A 19393-nucleotide genomic window follows, 5' to 3' on the forward strand; every position below is an offset into this window, starting at 1 on the left:
GTAGGTTCTCACTGCTGCTGTTAGGAATGGGCAAAACTGAAGCTCTGCAGTGCAACTCTCCAGGGTTCCAATTTTGACTAATCAAGTTAAGGGCTGGCCAGCACTTCGGAGGTGCAGGGTGTTACRCAAAAATCCTCAGCGTTTATTTCCATGAACCTCATCTCTGGTTCAGTAAAAGATTCTGGGAATTGTAGTTTGCACAGACATGCCCAAAAGGGTACTGGGAATTGTAGTTTTCCCAGCCCACTGTTCCTGGGAAAAGGGATACTATAATCGGGATGACCTCAGTGAAGTATATGACTGCAGCCCTGCAGCTGGTAGCTGGCCTGTCTCCAGTCTTGGGACTTGCATTTGAGCTTGTCTGGAGTCCGGATGAACAACCTGCTCTCTGGCACTCAGCAGGTTAAATGCATCAGTGCTGTAAAGCGCAGCTTTCCCTTCAGGAGATCTGCTTTGCAAGGCTCACAGCTCCTGTATCAGTTGTCGTGCTGTTCTTGCTGCAAAATACATGGACAATTGCCTTCTTGCTAACATAAGTAGAGGCACTTCTAGGAAATGTACCCTGGAGTTGTGAAGTGCTGGCAGGGGGCAGGATTGATGTTTATTGTGCTTGAAAGAGTCACCGACTCAGCAACTTTCCTCCACTGCTGTCCTACCAGCACAAGCTATGCTAGAAACCCCCTGTCTCCTTTCCCCATCCTCCTGTCATCTCTGATTTCATCTTGCCAATAGCAAGAAGAGATTTTAAATCAGCCCTGAGTGGAATTTTACCTTTGCTCCAGCCACATATCCCCCACTAACTGGTCTGGAAAAACAGCAACCCATGCCCTTTGGGACTCTGGGTTTAAGCACAAGCGTGGTTGCCAGCAGTTCAAATATATTGGGAAATGAAAGGATGATGTTTTCCCTATCTCCACCTGAATGTGGCCCAAAGTTTCCACTTCACTGAAGCAATCTCCTGCTTCTTCTTTGCCAGGGCAAAGGCCTTATAGTACTTACTGAAACTATCATTCTTACATCTAGATCTTTGTTTTCTGAGTAGAGGTTTTACTAGGCTAATGGTGGGGGAAAAAAAAAAGAAAGGTTGTTCTCCTCATACTTTCCTTTTATTCCTTCCTTCTCTCTCTCTCTCTCTCTCTTTTATTTCCTTTTATTTTACTTCCTTATACATTATACACTACTTTTTACCCTCAAGGCGTGTGAAGACAGCATCACCCTTTCCCCAGATTACCCAGGATAAAGAAGTTCTCTGTCAAACACAAAGAATATAACMATGTACTTTGTTCCTGCCGTGCAGCAATGCAAAAGGAAAAGGGAAAGAGAGGCTAACATGGAAAAGATGCTTTAGATTGTTGACCTCCAGCTACTTTCAGCTAATTTCAGCACATGAACAGTTCAGTTCTGTAGGGTGCAAAACCAAACAGCTCTGGATCTCTTTTAATTTGTATCAGGAGCTGGTTAGGTACTAGGATAACGAATAATACAGAGAGGATGAAAAGCAGGCTCCGGACCAGCTTAGTCCCTTAGGTCAGCCCCTGCACAGCAGTAGGTGGCATCAAAGATGCTCAGGTTAATATTGATGAAACCAGAAGCATCACAAAGTGCAACACAGCTCTGGACGGTGGGACTCTCCTCTTACTCCTGGCTCCAAGCAAACCTTGACAAGTCCAAGAGCTCGGCTCTGTGCTCTGGTGTGCAAGGCGGGCAGGACCTTTTCTGTGCTGGCTGCAGCTCCAGCAAAGGCTCAAACTGTGTTTCACTGATATGAATGCAGTGGGTGGGGGTGGCAGTTTGTGTTCCTTATCTCCCTGTCCAAGAAATCTGCCCTGCCTTTGTCTTATTTCTTATCAAGGGTTTACGCCGTCTCGCTCTCCTCCTGACCTGTCTCAACCCCTCAGCCTCTTGCTGTTTTTTAGGTGTTGTTTTCCCTGCCCTCTTCCCCAACCATACCACTGCTGCCCATGGTTCAGGGATGGTCTGCATTCAGGGCCTATCTTCTTCCATCAACACTAGCCTCTATCCATGGCCAGCATGTCAAGTCTTGCTTTTCTTGGGCTGCGCAGTGAAGTATATTACAAGTAAGGAGAAAAGTAGAGGTAGCCTCCTCCCGTCCCCATAACCTCTGCAATATACAGCATGAACTTCACCAGAATGCTGAAAGTCAAGGAGTTCCCCTAGTAGGTGAAAACCTTTTTTGGGAAGAAATCAGCCCATTGTGAGTTACTGACTGAGATGCTGTGATGAGTCAGTGTTGCAGGCTAAGTACGGGCCTGATTTGAACACTGTCACCAGACATATTTCTGAAAAGCAATTAGCATGTCCTTGTTAAGGTCCATTGAAAATCAAGGAGAAATGGAAGAAAGAGAGGAGAAATAAATATAGATAACCAAATGTCTGATTCTCCGGCTTTGATGATAAATATATATAAAACACATGCACAGAAAGAGACAGCAGCAAGGAAGAACTTTCATAGGGCAGTGTGGTTATGTAAAACCATACAGCACTACTGATCATTCAGTTAATCACAGAGCTGGGGCAATAGCGCAGACAGGCACTGGGTAGACAGGAGAGGGGCTGGGTAGGGACAGAGCAAAACCAGGAAGGTTACTGTAAAGTGAAAGAACTTTGTTCAGCAGCCATCAGGCTTAATTTGTAAACCTGTAAAGTGTTATGCACAACACTACATTCAGTACACATATCATGATCTGTTTAGGATACATCACTGATGTTACAGAGCTGCTCTTAGGTTGTTGTTGCATTGCAGAGTGTCAGTGGGAACAAGAATCACCATGTATTGGCACAGACTGTGTCATTACTCTGGCAGGCTGGGAATACACATCTGGGATTAAACTGGAATGATGATTTAACTAAAGAATTCACTTTGGTACATGATACTTGAGAATAAACTTTCCTTTTCTGGAGGAACTGGACTGAGGAAGACAAGTAAAGTTCTGGAATTTGCCATTAAATCTACAGTAAACTGAGCAAAGAAAACTCCTTGCATTGTAAATAGAGATGGGATGAAAACAATTTACTTGTAGTCTTCACAGCCCAGCTTGGTCGCCACCAAAGCAAAGCAAATCGGGGCAGGAAGAGAAAGGTCCTCAGGTATGCTGAGGATCTGCACTCTAGCTGCTTGTGCTCCATGTGGTCCTTGTGCTCCATTTTTGTATTCAAAATAGTGTATAAAGACAGTGTGTATATATGTATATTACCTACCACCTCTGTTGAAAGAGTGTTTGGAAGAGGGAAAACCTTCACATGATATTTGGTTGTCAGTTGGACCCAAGAAAGATGTAAGAAACAGCAGGTCACCTGCAGGTGCTGGTAGGTACAAGTTCATGCAGCAGTCATTACTAGAAAGAGTCAGTCCTACTGTCAGAGAAAGGCCTGCTTTGGGCTGTGGGGAAAGTGTGCAGCAGAACAAATGATTTACTGGGATGCTGGGCATGAAACAGGGCAATCCATCTGCTGAGTGGCAGTAGGGAAGCAAGAGGAAGCCAGGGAATGAAGGCAGGTGAGGAACAAGGGACTCTGTGATTGCCCTTGGAAGCCCTTCTGTGCTTACACCATATAAAATGGATCTATATTGCAAACGCACAGTGATCCAGTGTGACACACTGGATGATGTGATGCACAGTGATCTAGGTCTGGGTCRTCACAGATATATGTAGTTAAAATGTGACAGTGGTTCCCTCCCCACAACATCTTCAGATTGATGAAAAATTTTCTTCTCTCTCATTATGTTCCAGGCCCAGAGTCTCCTGTGACCAGGTCTGTGGTCAAAACAGGAACTGCCACCTAATCTGGAGATGTAAAGGAGAAGGGTGATGTGCTGTCTGATCTTCAGCTCATTTGCGGTTCTTGTTCTCAGCACCATAAGCGGATCCAAACGAAACACCATCACATTACTTCTGATTCCCATAGTACACATGCTCTTTTGTCACCAAGCACAGAGCAGACACTCTAGCATCATTACTGTGACTTCCTACTTACAGCTCAAACTGTGTTCAGACCCTCAAAGCTATGCTGTGCTCTGAGACAGCCATGGAGTTACCTGTTAACCAGGCTGTTCTCACGAAGTCCAACACTGATTTAAGACAAAAGCATTACGGATAGTAAAATGCAGCTATAAGCCAATAAAGAATTTACATGCTGACCTGTGTTTCTGACATTTATAGGTATCTGTAACAGCTCCATCTCAAATTAGCCATACATCAGTGTGACCCTCTTCCCACATTAGAGCTGTTTTTTAAGCATCTTTCTCAGCTGCCACAAGCCCTGTTCCACCCCAGAGACTTTATTTGTCTTTCCCAGTGGTATTTTTTTTTCCATAGACTTGTCAGGAGCTTTACCAATTTGCATTTATATCTGCTTCTCCCCTTCCATGTTTCCAGTTCTTACAGGAAACTCACACACTGAGCCAGGGACAAAGATCTGTAGAGCATTTATAGTCCTGCTGCAAGTCTCCTCAGCTGCACCATATGTCCAGTAGCATCTGTTACAGCTCAAAATAGGCTTTGCAGTCACCAGGCTTCAAAAACATTGTCTCAAGTCCCACAACATTCCCAGTGCTTTGCTTGCAGCATGAGAATGGATCTCATCAGAAGGGAGAGGGAGTATCAGAAGACACTGTCTTGGGACAGATTTTCGATGCATCATGTAACAGGACACACCCCACGGAGACAAAATAATTTGGGGTGAGGAAGAAACTCTCTATTTACCCAGAGCTAGGAAATTAAAGCTAAGTGTCTGGTAGAAGGTTTGATAAAACCTGGGAAAAGGAGAAAATGAATCAAATTCTTGGAAGATTCTGCGATTCAAACACTGCAGGGAGAAGGGCAACTGACTGCTGCAAACATTGGCACACATACCAGAGAAGGGGAAAGGTCCTGCTGGATGTCATGGAGTCACTCAGTCAAAATGCAGAAAAAGGAAGGAGGGAAGGAGGAAAAAAAAAGAAAAGAAAAAAAGAAGAACCTTTCACTTAGTTTGCAAATTTCATGTAGCTCATTGGGCTGTACCAGACACCTCTCCCCAGCACATATGAAAAAGAGCTCAGGCTCAGGAGGTAGTAGAGTGATTTCTGTGACCTCAAGCACTGCAGTGTTCCCAAAAGAAAGTGTGTTTAAAGCTGCACTGCAGTGGGCCAGAAAAAGCCAGCCCTGTACATCCACAGGAAATAGTGAAGGAAGTCTGAAAGAAGGCATATTCTTTCTCTATTGAGTGAATTCCTGGAGAAACAGGAGAGTGGCCACATTCTTGAATTATTGTCTGCGTGTGTACAGTGGCCTGACCACATATTGACATAAGCTACCTCATCTCACACCACACCCAGGGTGGTAAACCTCAATGACCTGTCAGTGAAAGCCTCTTACCTTGCCTGATGGTGGCAGAAGCTAGAAAACCTGAATCAAAAAGATGTCACAACCCAGTCCCCACTGCTAGGTCTCTTACTAGAAAATGTTACCCATGAAGATGTCTTAAAATTGCTTTAAAAGCAGTGGCCTCATTGCTCAGATTGGGAAGACCCTTCACAGACGGTTTAAAGACTGCAATCAGATAATTTATATGACATGTTGGCTAGTTCCTCCCTTTTCTCCTCAGGAAACATTTGCTGGGAAATTACCCTACATGGAATAAAGTGTTGCTACCAGCCTTTATAAACACCATTATACGTCAGGGCAATTCAGAACAGGGGAAAAGATAGCTTTTCTTTATGAGGAAGAATAAAACTAAAGCATCTATTGGATCATAAACTGATCCGGAACTGCAGCTTTCACAGTTTGCAGAACATTCTGTGACCCGTCGAAGCAGGGCTTTTGGGCAAGCCTAAGTGCAGAGACAATATCAAACCCAACAAAAACTGGTTAAATTTGGCCAGACCTGTGTTTCTTTCATTGCCTGCAGGCATTGCCTGCCTCATTTCAGATCCTTCAAACCTTATACCCACTGCTTGCTGTTAATATCAGGTGCAAGTCCCTGAAGAGCAAGGTTATCAGCTTGAGTTTATGTAGGAGAATTGAATGCTTCAGTTACTGGAAATGGGGAGAGGAGGATCAGAAAGTACGTGGGGCTGCAGAGGACAGATGAAGAAATCATCTGAACTATGAAACACCAGAAACTTGCAGAAATAGGGCTCCTGTCCATGCAAGCCAGGCCCAGGAAGAAGCCAGGCCTCCAGACAACATCACCATGAAGAAACAAAACCAATAAACCTCTCCAGTCAGCTAGGATCCAGCCTTTGTAGTCACTGGCAAGGAGACCTGCCAAGCTGCAGCAGGAAGCATCTACTGCATCCTCAGAAAGGATGACACCATCAGCTCCAGATTTCCACGGGCATATGTTGTTGCATGCTCAACAGCAGAACCTGGTTCATTAACTTTGAGTCACCAGGGAGCTGGAATAGTTGTTGTCTGTCCATTTTTTGGAAAACACCACAAAAATTCTTCAACAAGCTGCAGGGACACTTAGGGAGATTTCTCAAATATGAAATATATGAGATTTCATTTCTCAAATATGACCACTGTCATCAGTGGTCCCAGGGAAAAATTCCTGACATTTTGGATTACTCCTCTGCAGGTTCCAGTTCCCCCAAGTTCCTCAAAGTCTTATGACATGTCTCATGGAAGGGATAACAACACTCATGCAACCCAACTTGCAGCATGTGAGCTGGCATCCAGTCTTTGAAGAATAGAGCTGCGACTCTGTTTTAGGCCAAAAAGCAAATGGGCAGAAGATTGGAAGGCAGAAAGCAGTAGTGTRTCAAGGGAGAACTAGTGTAACCTTTCATGGACCCTAAAGTTTGCTGAGGAAAAGAAAAAGTCATTCTATTCAAGAAAGAAAAAAATATCTCACTTTAATCATCAGGAAAGGTAAACCCATGAACACCTATTTCATGGGAAAGACACCCACATAAGCTCCATTCAGTAGAAAGGACTTGAAACACATTTATTTAATATTTTTAATCCTAGATTTTTTTATTTTTATAGATATAAAAAGGACGCAAAGTACACAGAATATAAAACCAGCTAAGCACACATTGCAGTTAAGATTCCAAGCACTAGAATAAATCCAGACCACCCCTCAAGCACCAAACTAGAAGCTAAAGTTGTTTCTACAATCACTAATGCCTTTTCCCTAGCCCTTGTGCTCAAAATGACCATTGTCTACATGGGTGGATTCTAGGACACAGGCATCCAGATGATCAGAGTCAGGCAAAGAGCATGATCATAAGGCCCAGTTATACAAGTGCGATCATCCTGTGAGTAAACATGGTGAAACGTGCCAAGTCATGAGGCTGGCTTGATTCAATTGCTTCCCCACGCCACTACCAGAGCTCTCTCTCATCTGATACTGTAAGAGAGATCATATTTATGCATCAACACACTTTTGGCAAGGGAAGGAAGTGCCTAAAGACCACGTAGCCATGTTTGTTACCCAACACCTTCACGTTATGACACTTATGGCATCAAGAAACAATTCATCCATTTATTCCAAATCCCATTTCAAGGCAAATTATCTGCATGTCTGGGGGAGGAAGAAGCTTATCACATTGTCTTCCCCTTTCCCTCAGAAATAACATTTTCAGGCTGTGCTCGCATGTACCACTCCACCCAGGCCCCGTCGTACACCGCGACATCGGGCTTGCCGCAGAGGTACGCCCCCAGAGCGATATGGCAGGCAGTAACCCCAGAGCCACAGGTGGCTACCAGGGGCTTGGAGAGGTCCACCTTCTTCTCCTGGAACAGACTGCGGATCTGCTCGGGGGTCTTCTCTAAGCCAGATTCTGTGAGGAAATCGGTGAAGGGTATGCTCAGGGAGCCGGGGATATGACCAGGCTCAATTCCTGGAGGAAAAGCAATACAGACAGGAATTAACCTCTATTATCTGCAAGGAGTCCACTGCAAAATCTGTTCTCTGTTTCACCAGACATTTGCTTTTTGTGGAAGTGCAGCCCTCAGAAATGAGGGCTCTAAGCTTTAGGTTACCAAGTAGACTAAGAAACCTGTTCTGAAGTTCTCTTCTTCCTCTCCTGCATCAGAGCAGACTGCTCTGCAGAATCACCAACTGAAGCACCTTCCCAGGCTCTAAAGGGAAAGTAGTACCAGAAATACATGAAGAAACTAATAAATATTTCTGAGGTGTATGAATACTACTTTTCCCAGCCCTTCATGAGAAAGAAGGCATGGCTTTCCTCACTCTTAAGTGATTTTTCAGCCAGAAGCAGCAATAGATAGTCAAAGAGCTTGGAAGACAGGTAGACACAAACAGGACAATTGCATTTTACTTCACTGTCTCTACGGGAGACATAAACAAGAATATGGGCACCCTAAATGAAGCCCCTGCTCACACTGCCAGTGTCTCAGCAGCCACATTACCATCTCGGGGCTCCGGCTCTATTCCCCGGAACCGTCCTGCAGAGCGTGCGTCCACTAGCTGGAAGCGCTGGGAATCCAGATTATCTATGATGTCCTCATAGCTTTTCACCATGGACTTGTCCAGAGAGGCATGGAACTCAGAGGGAGCTACCTGGCTCTTTCCAGAGCTCAGCAAATTTCCCTCTCGCTGCCAGTTCTTCAGGCCACCATCTAGAAGGGAAACTGCTTCATGTCCAAAGGCTCGAAACATCCACCACACTCGGGGTGCAGAGAAGAGTCCTTGGTCACTGCCATCGTACACTACAACATGGGAATCATTCCCCACACCCAGCTTCCCCACGTACTCAGCAAAGTCACTAGCCTTGGGCAGCATATGATCATAGGGTGAAGTACGGTCACTGCACTGGTCAATGTCGAAGAAAACTGCACCAGGTATATGGCGCTCCTCGAATTCCCGCTTTGGGTCACGCTTCATCTTTGGCAAATACCAGGATGCATCCACGATTCTCAAAGCCAGTCCAGACTGCTGGGACTTGATAGCTTCTGAGAGCCATTTGGCAGACACCAGCGCACGGTAGAAGAGTTGTTGTGACATTGCTCCCGGGTTCYGGCCAAGGTTACGTGGGGCTTGCGTGAACGCACCTGATTGCAAAAGTGAGAAAGCTGTAAATTAGACACCATTTTTAAGGAAAGCAAGAGAAGACATACTTGCGAGGCAAAGACTTTCCGGCCCRTGTTCATAGTCAGTACACTGAACTAAGCCTACAGTGAGGAGTCTGAAGTGCTTCTGTCCTGAGAATAGGTTTTGCAGAGCTCAGCCTAAATCCTGCATTGACTGGAGCTGCCATGGCYGAGTCCTGCCCCAATCCTGACACTTCCAGGTGTGTTAAGGACAGCAAGGGGGGAGCCCCGAGTCCCTGGGAAGCCCTGATTTAGGTTCCTGGGAAAGAGCCTCCAAGCGGGAGGCAGGGCCGGGGCCGCTCCGCCGTGAGACACAGCCCCCCCCGTCCCCACCACTCAACCCCCGACACCATCTCAAGCCGAGCCCGCCGCTGGGCGCAGCCTCCTCCTGCCACCCGGGGACACCCTCCTTGCCGCGCGCAACAAGGGGCAGGCGCGGGGCCAGCCGCGGCCGGGCCGCGCTGCCCCATACCTCGGCACCGGGGCCCAGCCGAGCCTCGCCAGCTGCCAGCCGGGGCCTGCACGGGCGGGAGGCAGAGCCCGCCCAGCGGGCCGAGCCCCGCGCTCCCCGCCCGCCTCCTGAGGCCGAGCTCTGCGCTCCCCGCCCGCCTCCTCGGGCCGAGCGCGGGCGGCGCCTCCCCGCCGCCGAGGGGCCCGCGCGGCGGCGCCGCCATTTTGTGTGTCCCGAGCCGCGCTGCGCCCTCGCCCGCGCTGCCCGCCCGCTGCCCCGGGGAGGGCCCGTGTCGCTCCCCCTTCTCCCTCGCCCCGTTGCCCTTCTCGGCCCGCAGAAACGGGTGTGTGGGGGGGGGATATGGAGGACAGCGGAGGGGTCCCCTCGGCCCACGCAGCCGCTTGCRCACACAGACGCCGTGAGCAAAAAGGGAGCGGCGAGGCCGCGGCGAGAAGGGCGACCGAGTTCCCCGGGAGGGAGCCCGCGCCGGCCCGGCCCTCCCGAGCCGGTTGATTGGCCCGGGCCGGGTGCCAGGAGGCCGGGACTGCGGCCCGACCGGCCCCGCTGCAGCCCCRGCCTGCGACATGGCGGTGCTCGCCCGGGCCCTGGTCACGGCCAAATGGCTCGCGGAGGCCGTCCGGGCCCAGCGGGTCGGGCCCAGCCTGCGGGTGCTGGACGCCTCGTGGTACCCGCCTCAGGAGCGAAACGCCCGGCAGGAGTTCAGGGAGAGACACATCCCCGGAGCCTCGTTTTTTGACATTGAGGAGTGCAGGGATAAGTCTTCCCCGTACGACTTCATGCTGCCCAGCGAGGCCCACTTCGCCGACTACGTGGGGCACCTGGGCATCAGCAACGACACCCACGTGGTGGTGTACGACGGYGACAAGCTGGGCACCTTCTACGCGCCCCGCGCCTGGTGGATGTTCCGGGTGTTTGGGCACAAAGAGGTCTCTGTGCTCAACGGCGGCTTCAAGAACTGGGTGAAGGAGGGTCACCCCGTGACCGCAGAGGTGAGCCCGCCGGCGCCGGCTGTCTTCAAGGCCACGCTGGACAAAGCCCTGGTGAAGACCTTCGAGCAGATGGTGGAGAACCTGGAATCCCGGCGCTTCCAGGTGGTAGATTCCCGCCCRGAGGGCCGATTTCGAGGGATTGAACTAGATCAAGGTAAAAAAGTGGAAAYGGGACCTGTCCTCTGCTGCAAAGCAGAATGATTGTTAGTCCAGGCTTAACACCTCCTCTTGGCTTGCAAACATGCGTTTCTAATGTACAGGCACACCTCAGCCTAATCCCTTCTTTTACCTGAGGGCTACTTGCAGGTGGTTTTTTTTTTTTTTTTATAGCAATCAGTTGCAAAGCTACTGCAGAAAACAACAGGGAAGATGAAGTACTGTGAAGCCTGCGGGCAGTTGGCTCTAGGATCCTCCATCCCACACCCTGCAGAAGTTAATCATACAAAAGACAAACATGGGACATGAGAGCTTCCAGGGGATTCTATAGGGATCCTATCTAATGCTAACAAATGCACACAAACTATCAGTATTCATACAGACATCTCACTTAATGAACCAACAAAAGCCCAGAGTGCTTGAGCCAATACTGTAACCCAAGGGATGTTTTTCTCCTTTCTCTGATTCCTCGCTAATAGAAAACTTGCTTAACTTGATCTTTGTCCTTTGGCTCTTCGCTATAAATCTAACTAGCTGAAGGAAGAAAAGCCTCAAAACGTTTCCCAAACATACGTGCTATCGCTCTCTTTCTTCTGGATGCCTCAGGTGACAGAAACGAAGATTAATTTTGTTACCTTGATAGAATACTGGACATGGAGGCAGTCAGGGTGAGAGAAATGCTGTGCAGCGGGGATAGCTAGAAAAGCAGCGCTCCTGAAATGAAATTTGAGCTGATTGTTAAAGAAAGTCATTACGTTGAAATGTAAGGCTTGATATATTACAAAATAACCTCCCCTTCAAAACAGAGTCGCCAACACAATTTTAAAATACAGACTTCAGAAACAAAAACCAAAACAAAACCAACTAAAGTTACTTGACGTGAGCAAAATGCCATTCCACAGGATTGGATGTGAGACAGGCTTCTGTGTTTTTGTGGCCATGCTGTGCTTTGGCCTTAAAGAGGTTTTAATCAGTCTTGTGTCTTTTATTATGTATGTGCTTCTCTGAAGCCATCAAGTGTGAAAGTTTTGTCCTACAGATAACAGGCTTTGAGGTTCTGATCCTGAAATACATTCCTATAGACAAACCTCAGGACTGCTTGACTGTAATGGGTCTGTACACATACTTCACATTAGTATCTACTCAGCATCTGCTTTGCATAAGGATCTACAAACACACTTGACCTATGCTGCAGAATACAAARGTCAGGAGAATTAATGGGAGTGATGGGGAACTTTCACAGGAAAGGATTGTTTGGCTTATTCCTCATTCTGTTTCTTCGCCTACTACAGACCACATGAGTGAAGTTTAACCTTAAGATGTGAATAAAATGCTCCTTGCTGGAAGTTGATAGATTTCACATTCTCTTTCTCAAAGTGGGAGTTGTCATCAGATGACAAATACCACAGCCCCAACAATGCCTTAAAGAACAATTTTTCTTTTGAAGTGAGTCAGTATGGAACAGTTTATTTGTAGTGTCCAGTTTTGCTTCCTGGAGCACATCCAGCACGATAAGCACTCCAACTGCAGATGCTCATTCCCTATGAGCTTGACAGCTTGCTAAACCTGTTGTGCTAGCTAGTAGCTGCACAACAGCCAGCAGTGAGTAAAACACAGTGCTTAGACCTAAAAGAATAATTTGAAATCAGTGGTGACTAATTGCAGAGGTCATCGAATCAGAGAGGAGAAATGCTACAAGCAATTTAGAAAAAAGGAATGGTCTTGAGACTAAACARCTGGCTGTGTTCTCAGGTGATTTCGGTTTAATTATTTCTCAGTCCTTGACTTTCTAATTAAGTCAATTAATCTCTGCATTTCCATGATCTCCATCTCCAGAAGAAACTAATTTCAGCTCATTCGTTGTTAGCTTTTTTAAGCTCCTTACAGTAGGATTTAGTTGTCCCTGTTTTATTTTTATGCAACAGCTATATTGCAGAGGCTTAGATATTCATTGTGGTGCTTAAGATAAGCCATAATATRTGATTAATTTTTGGTTGTTTGAGGAGGTTTACACAGGTTGCCAGGGTATGGAGAAAGAGAGACGGATCTTTACAGTAGGCCTTTTAGTTCTTAAATACAGGCATTGCTTTGGATAAAAAAARTAGAAACAAACTTAGCTGTTTGTGTGTGGTGGAATGAACTCGTAAGGTGTGCAGGCCTGAAGCCCTGAGTTGCATATCGAGCAGTTAAAGTGGAGGAAATGGCAAATCCAGAGCAAAYACGGGCCCAGCTGTGTTCACTAGCTATGATTCAGCAGTGGCCAAAATAGGTTCTACAAGGGCCTGTTCATGCAGGCACAGTAGGGTACACATCCAGCAAGCCAACTTGAATTGAGGCAATCCTWCTAATCAGGGTAGGTTATAAAAATAATTAGGAGAGTACCAGTGCTGACGACTTCTGAGTGTTTGGCACCGTAAACAGGGAACATGCACTGAACAAATGCATACAGAAATGTTGGGAAATTCTAAATTTCTTTATACACAATTGAAAAAGGAGGACAGACAAGAAAATTTTCATCTCAAAAAGAAGACAAACCCTAAGCTGCCTAATGGGCTTACAGCTRTTTTTATTTCTCCTTCTTGCTGGCCTCAGCCCTTGAGGATTCAAACAACATCCCTGTTTTCCTTGTAAATACACTACTCTTCAGCCTTTTCCTGTTTTCCCAGCTTTCAAGTGTACCAGCTGTGACAAATACAGCTTTTGCCCATCTTGAGTAATGAGTGGCAGCAGTGGGGTGACATGTTGCTCCTTTTTCCCTCTTTCCTGTAAGCAGGATATGCAGCCTGAACTGTCCAGCTCCACTGTGTACATGAAGTAACACCCCATGCATGACATGGAGAATCAGAAACTTTATCRAAGTCTGTTTCATCTCACAGGAGCCTGCAGTCCAGAGATGTTCATCCGTGTGACCACTAGACATGCATGAACCAATAGGATCCGCACTGTTAATAATCTGCCCATGTTTTTATGAACACCAGTTCRTAAGGAATTGACTGTTCTCGCCATGCCTACCGTCTTCTGACATTGGTATCTAAGGCATGTTGATCTAACAGCCAGGGCCTTGCAGGGAGCTTGCCAGGACTGAGTTTTAAGAGTTCTTTGCAGTGAATTTATGGTAGGTTAGGTGAGATCATTAGTGATCTATTCCAAGGCATAGAACTTGTTAAAAAAAAAAAAGGAGAGAAAACAGCAGAAAATAAAGGGGCAATTGATGGGAAACAACTATGTGTAATCAGTTAACTCCAAAACATCACAGAGTTAATAGGGAACAAGACACATCTTTGATCTTTTTGACTTGAAATTTTGACCTTCATTTCTTTGACTAAGAAAGTCTGCGTCTGCCTGGGCTCTTATCAAAATAATAARGAAAATTGGAGAGAAGAAGGAGCCTGGTCTTAGATAATTATCCAATGAAAGACAGTGGTATTTAAGCAGAGAACCTAACAGATGTGGAAAAAGGGGATTAAACACATATTAGAAGTTACAAAGTGTGAGGGAGGATTGCCAGAAGCCAAGCCGAGTGAGACTTGGCAAAAGGAATTAAAACAAATGACAAAAGCTGTTGGAGCAAAATGAATAAAAATAAGGTAAGAGAGAATAAATAAGGTTGCTATGGAGTTAGCAGGGTTTCAAGATAAAAGATTTTTTCTATGTATCCTGACTCTGCTACTGTTTTTTGTTTTGTTTTGTTTTTTCCTGAGTAGAAGTCTCTAGAGTTGGGGGAGGAATAGTAAGAAGAAAGGGAAAGAAGTGGAAATAATAACCTCTAAACCAAAATGTAGAAGTATCCACGTACTCAAATCCATGAAGCAGACAATCTCCATCCCAAATACATGTTGACACTGCAAGTCTAGGAGGCAAGATTTTTAATAAGTAGCTCACATTGGAGTACAATTCTGTAGGTCAAAACCTCTAAGAAAGGTAGTATGTGTGYTTAGGATGCGAGATGCAGTACAACCTGGGCAGGTGTTAATCTGTTAGTGTAGCATTGGTAGACTGAAAAAAGTTAAAAAATACGTAAGTGGATGCAAAATGGAATAAAATACTTTGTAAACTTAAACTGTAATTAAGAGCTATTTTCTTGTCTCCTAACTCACCAGTTAGGAGAAGTGAGAACACATGTGCCTGTCTGAACCTTCTGGCCATTACAAGCAGCTGTGGGGTGGTTTTGATATATTTGGCCTTATGTGATTTTTTTAATATAATATTGTATTAATATTTTATATATTATATTAATATTGGATAGACATTTAATAGCACAAGGAACTGACTGAAAGGGAGGTAAGGGAGTAGCATGTGCTGAAAGCAGATCTATTAGGCTGGCAGGAGTTATCAGCAGAGTCCAGTCGTTGGACTTACATGTTTTATTTCTCTTTTGTGTGAATCATCAGGGCGCTGAAAATAGGACAGTGCTACTGAGCTGCACAGCTGGGAGAGCCTTGGAGAGGCTTAAAGGATCATGTGGGGAATATAGTGCTGCACAGAGCAAGGTTGGATACCTAGTTGCGCTAAATACTTCCTTGCAGACTTCTCTGTTACAAGCTCAGGTCCCACAGTGGGAAGCAACAGGAGAGAGACTGGGGTGAATTGGTTGATTGCAAGAGCCACGAAGGTGATGTGGCCTTGAAAAGAACAATTATGAACCTTCTGCCTGTCAGTTAAGGTGCTAGGAAGTGCCACTTCCTTATTCAGAAGACTGGTGGTCACCTATAACTGTTTCCAGGCAGCCTGAGCAGTGAAGAGCTCATCTAATCAGACTTCATTSAGTTAAGTTAAGGGCAGGGGTGCCTCAGAGGGAGGGCTCGGGGCAAGGATTCARACTGTTGCCGAGAGGAATAAGATCCCACCTTTATGTCAGAGAGTTTATAACCTTATTACTGCAAAAGCTGGGAGCAAAGCTTTGTCACTCCAGGAGTCCTCCTCGAGTTTGTAAGAGTGGCCAAGCAAATCTGGCATGGAGTATCCTCTGTATTATATGAGATGGGAATAGGTGTATCCTCTCCCTATGCCAGATCCCAGCTGTGGCCATCCTTGCCTTCTAGTCCTGTGTTTCTCTGTTCTTGTTCTAGCATGGAGTGAGCTGATAGAACTTCCTCTACCATTGAAGAGCATTAGTTCCTAAAAAGYCCAAGAGATTGCCATTATGCAGTGTGAGCTAGTTGTTTCAACTGAGCACGCCCACATACATGAATAAATGCTGTTTTCACAGCAACATTTTGATGAATTTCCCATTTTAATCCACAGACCACTGKTCTTTCTGGCTCCAGTACACTTCTGAGTCTTTGAAGCAAAGAAATAGCCCTATAGGTCAAAGACAAAAATGCTCTAAAATGAGACTGTTCTTTTTCATGTCTGCTCAGCTTGTAATTAACATTTATGGTCTCCAGTAAGAGGGAAGGGATATAACTGCCCCAATTTTAAGATGTGTAAATAGTCTAGAAAAGCCATCATGAACAATGGGCCTGGAACAGCTAAGACCTGAGTCAGTGGTCAGCAGGCTTCTTCCAGTAAGACCTGACGTGCCTTTGTTCAGCTCCAGGCTTTCTCGATCTCAATACATGTCCCCGTGGTTTTCTTGCACTCTTTCTTTTATTTCAAACGTGAACCCTTCCTAACAGAGACAGAGTTCATGGCAGTTCTCCCATCTTTTCCCTGCCATGCTGAACACATCTGAAATGGCGAGTGGACAGCAGCATCAGATTGGTGGTGAATGAATCAAGAGGCAAAGAGGGTCCATTTGGAACAGGGAGAGGTCTTGGAAAACTGACTCAGAGCAGCTTCTAGTGTCTCTAGGCTCTCAAACTTTGCCCTTAGCAAAAGTCATGTATTCATGGTTTCTAGAAACCCTGTCKTCCTGTGATCATGGGGTCTCCAGGAGTGATGAAACTGCAGTGTCATTATCATGCCTAGAGCCAGGCTCTGACTAAGTATACTTTTATCATTTAGCTTTGACAAAGCTCCTGTGCCCCAACCTTGCCTCCATATCCTGAGATCAGTTGATCTTTTGTCTTTGGGGGAAGATTTAAAGCTCTTAATGAAAAAGAGGTTAGTATTTCTATGAAACATTCCCAGGGCTGTCTTTTTAGAAGTTTGAACCTACCCAGGACAATTCCCCGGAATGCATTTTCAAKCTAATATTTGACATTTCCTGCTCCATTGAGGATTCATTCAAAGCCTGTCAAAGTCTGGAAAAAAAAAATCCTTTGAGTGTAATGGATTTTGATTAAGCCTATAGTGATGGAGTTTGAATTTTCAAGGGTGTGATGAAAATCTCATCCATCACATTTTTATTCTGCTTCTCTCTAAAGACTTTGTTGTTCAGCTAATCTTTTAGCTTGCCTGAAGTGGCCAGTTATAGCAGTAGAAGAACAGAATCCATGCTGATTTCATCCAGAGTAGATGAAAAGTGATACAGAATCTGAATTCTCACTTATCTGACCCTATTGCTCTGGGATGGCTTCCTCAACAGTAATGTGACTGATTTTAAGGGTGCTTTATTTGTCTGAAATAAGATCTTAAGGTGTCACAGGAATAAACTGTAAACAGAGAACTACTTTCACAAATTTCACATAGGCCAATTTTTCTTTTTCTTCTGAAAGTTCTATTAAGCTGCTGTAGAGCAGGTATACTTGAAAAAGGCCTGAAATTATCCTGCAGCATTTCTCTTTATACAGTTCTCATTATCAACTTTCTTAGGATCTTTTCTGTATTCTTTCTTTGATTCTTGTCACATTGAAGTCTTCCAAGGCCTTTAAATTCCCTCCTACTTCCTATTGTTTTCAGTGGGACAATAGTTTTTCTAAATATTCTGGAATTTTTTGAGTTCAGCATTGCTAAATAATCTTCATCTTCCTCTTCTCAGTGCTCTACTGCTTTGCATGTTTTTCATCACCTGAAACAAATGAGTATTCTGAAGAGAGAGACTAGGAGCAGCAATGTCTCTTTTTTATGTCTCTTTTGTAGGTGTCTCATCACCTTCATTACCTCCTGCCTGCTAACATTTCCTTTTCCTGTCCACTCTTGCAGGGCTGGAATCTGGTCACATCCCCGGTTCTGTGAACATGCCATTCCACTCATTCCTAACAGAAGCTGGCCATGAGAAGAGTMTGGAGGAGATTCAGCAAATGTTCCAGGAGAAGAAAATTGATCTCTCGAAGCCGCTGACTGCCACTTGCCGCAAAGGGGTTACGGCGTGCCACATTGCCTTGGCAGCCTACCTGTGTGGCAAGCCTGATGTGGCTGTTTACGATGGTTCCTGGTCAGAGTGGTTCCATCGTGCCCCACCACAGCACAAAGTCTCTGAGATGAAGCGCAACAAGGCCTAGAAGGAAAGTTACTGTCTTGGGCAATGAGATCTAGCAGCTATCTCCAGGCCCACAGTACAGGGAAAGAAAGGGAGTGGAAATACAGGGAAAACATCCTGATTTCTGTTCTGTCAGTTTTTATAAAAATGATCAGGAAGATTTTTAAGCCAATTTTCATTTTCTCATAATGAATAAAATCTGCTTTTAAGATGATGCAACTGTGAATATCACTGTTTGTTTTTTTTTTCTTCTGTGGTCCACAACCTCTTGTACTGGCTGGGAAGGGCAGCATTTTTACATGATGAAATGTTGCACCCTGAAGGATTTCATAAATTGCTGTGTTTCAATGACAGCCCAAATCCTTGGTGAAACACAACGGATGAAGAGCAGATCTGGGACTAAAACACAGCAGTAAGTGGTGGACACTGTAGGGTTCACTGTGGTCTGTTGTTGACTCAGTCTGAAACCTTTAGTTAGCAACCATCTCTTCTTCTGTGGAAAGTGTGTCTACCTTCCCCTACCTCCTTTAGGGGACATGTTGAGCCTGTGGAACATGTTGATTTGGAGGTGCTAAGAGGCCTAGTTATGCTAAAATAACAAGTCTTGTTGATTGTCATGATGAAAGCCTCCAAGAAATGTTCCTTACATGGTAAGAACTTCTTTATTGCTCTATTAGACATGAGCTTTTTAGCCTTTTTTTTTTTTTTTTTTTTCCAGTCATTAAGGATGACCTGATCTCTGCCCTGTTTATTATGGTTCCCATGGTGACTACAGCTCACAGATAGAGGGAGGGTTCTTCCCTAGCAACTGTCTCTGGTGTTTATCCTTCATTCCACCTCCATACCTGAACTTCAACAGGACCTGCCTGGTTGTAAGAATAACTTTGGCATCTCGTCAGAGACCATGAATCAGGTGAGAGGAGTGATAATGGAAGATAAATTGCCTCTTCCTAAAACCTAGATCCTTTCTTCCGCTTGAAAAAAAGAAAAGATCCTGTTTTACTTTGACATCCATGGGGCTTCTCAGGCCTAGAAAGTTGCTGCAACCTCCTCCTATTTTGAAGGTCAAGCCAGAGGAAGGCATATTAGACTGTTCTAGATCATGTCTAGCAACTGATGAGAATGACATAGCATCTCCTACTGAGGAGGTCAGTACCCTGCCTGGGATGACTGGAAGTCAAGAAAGTCAGGGTGTTGGGTTAGGCTAAAAATATTTTGGTTTTCTGTTCCCCTCCTCCCCGCAAAAAAAAGTTTAACCATTTTTAGCTCTTTGACAAAGATATGTCTTTTCTGATGTGTCTGCATAGTCCCTTGCCAAGTTGGTTTACCTTTTATCCAAGAGGATGGCAAATTGATGTGAGTCCTTCCTGGCATGAAGATACTGAAATCTCAGAGTGGCAACTAGACTTTG

General features: G+C 45.3%; 2 protein-coding genes across 2 annotated transcripts; one reads left to right on the forward strand and one right to left on the reverse strand.

Annotated features, from left to right (window-relative positions):
- Positions 1 to 7017: 7017 nt before the first annotated feature.
- Positions 7018 to 9184, reverse strand: MPST (mercaptopyruvate sulfurtransferase). The gene is made up of 2 exons (XM_026039861.1): positions 8382 to 9184; positions 7018 to 7849 (listed from the first exon to the last, which is right to left on the reverse strand). The coding sequence occupies exons 1-2, from the start codon at positions 8974 to 8976 to the stop codon at positions 7551 to 7553; spliced, it is 894 nt and encodes a 297-aa protein (XP_025895646.1). The 5' UTR covers positions 8977 to 9184; the 3' UTR covers positions 7018 to 7550.
- A 913-nt stretch (positions 9185 to 10097) lies between these two features.
- TST (thiosulfate sulfurtransferase) lies at positions 10098 to 18100 on the forward strand. Its single transcript, XM_026039862.1, has 2 exons — positions 10098 to 10677; positions 17706 to 18100. The coding sequence occupies exons 1-2, from the start codon at positions 10098 to 10100 to the stop codon at positions 18002 to 18004; spliced, it is 879 nt and encodes a 292-aa protein (XP_025895647.1). The 3' UTR covers positions 18005 to 18100.
- The last annotated feature ends 1293 nt before the right edge of the window (positions 18101 to 19393 follow it).

This window comes from Nothoprocta perdicaria, unplaced genomic scaffold (genome assembly GCF_003342845.1).
Source record: "Nothoprocta perdicaria isolate Ctin4 unplaced genomic scaffold, notPer1 scaffold_244, whole genome shotgun sequence".
Lineage (NCBI taxonomy): Eukaryota > Metazoa > Chordata > Aves > Tinamiformes > Tinamidae > Nothoprocta > Nothoprocta perdicaria.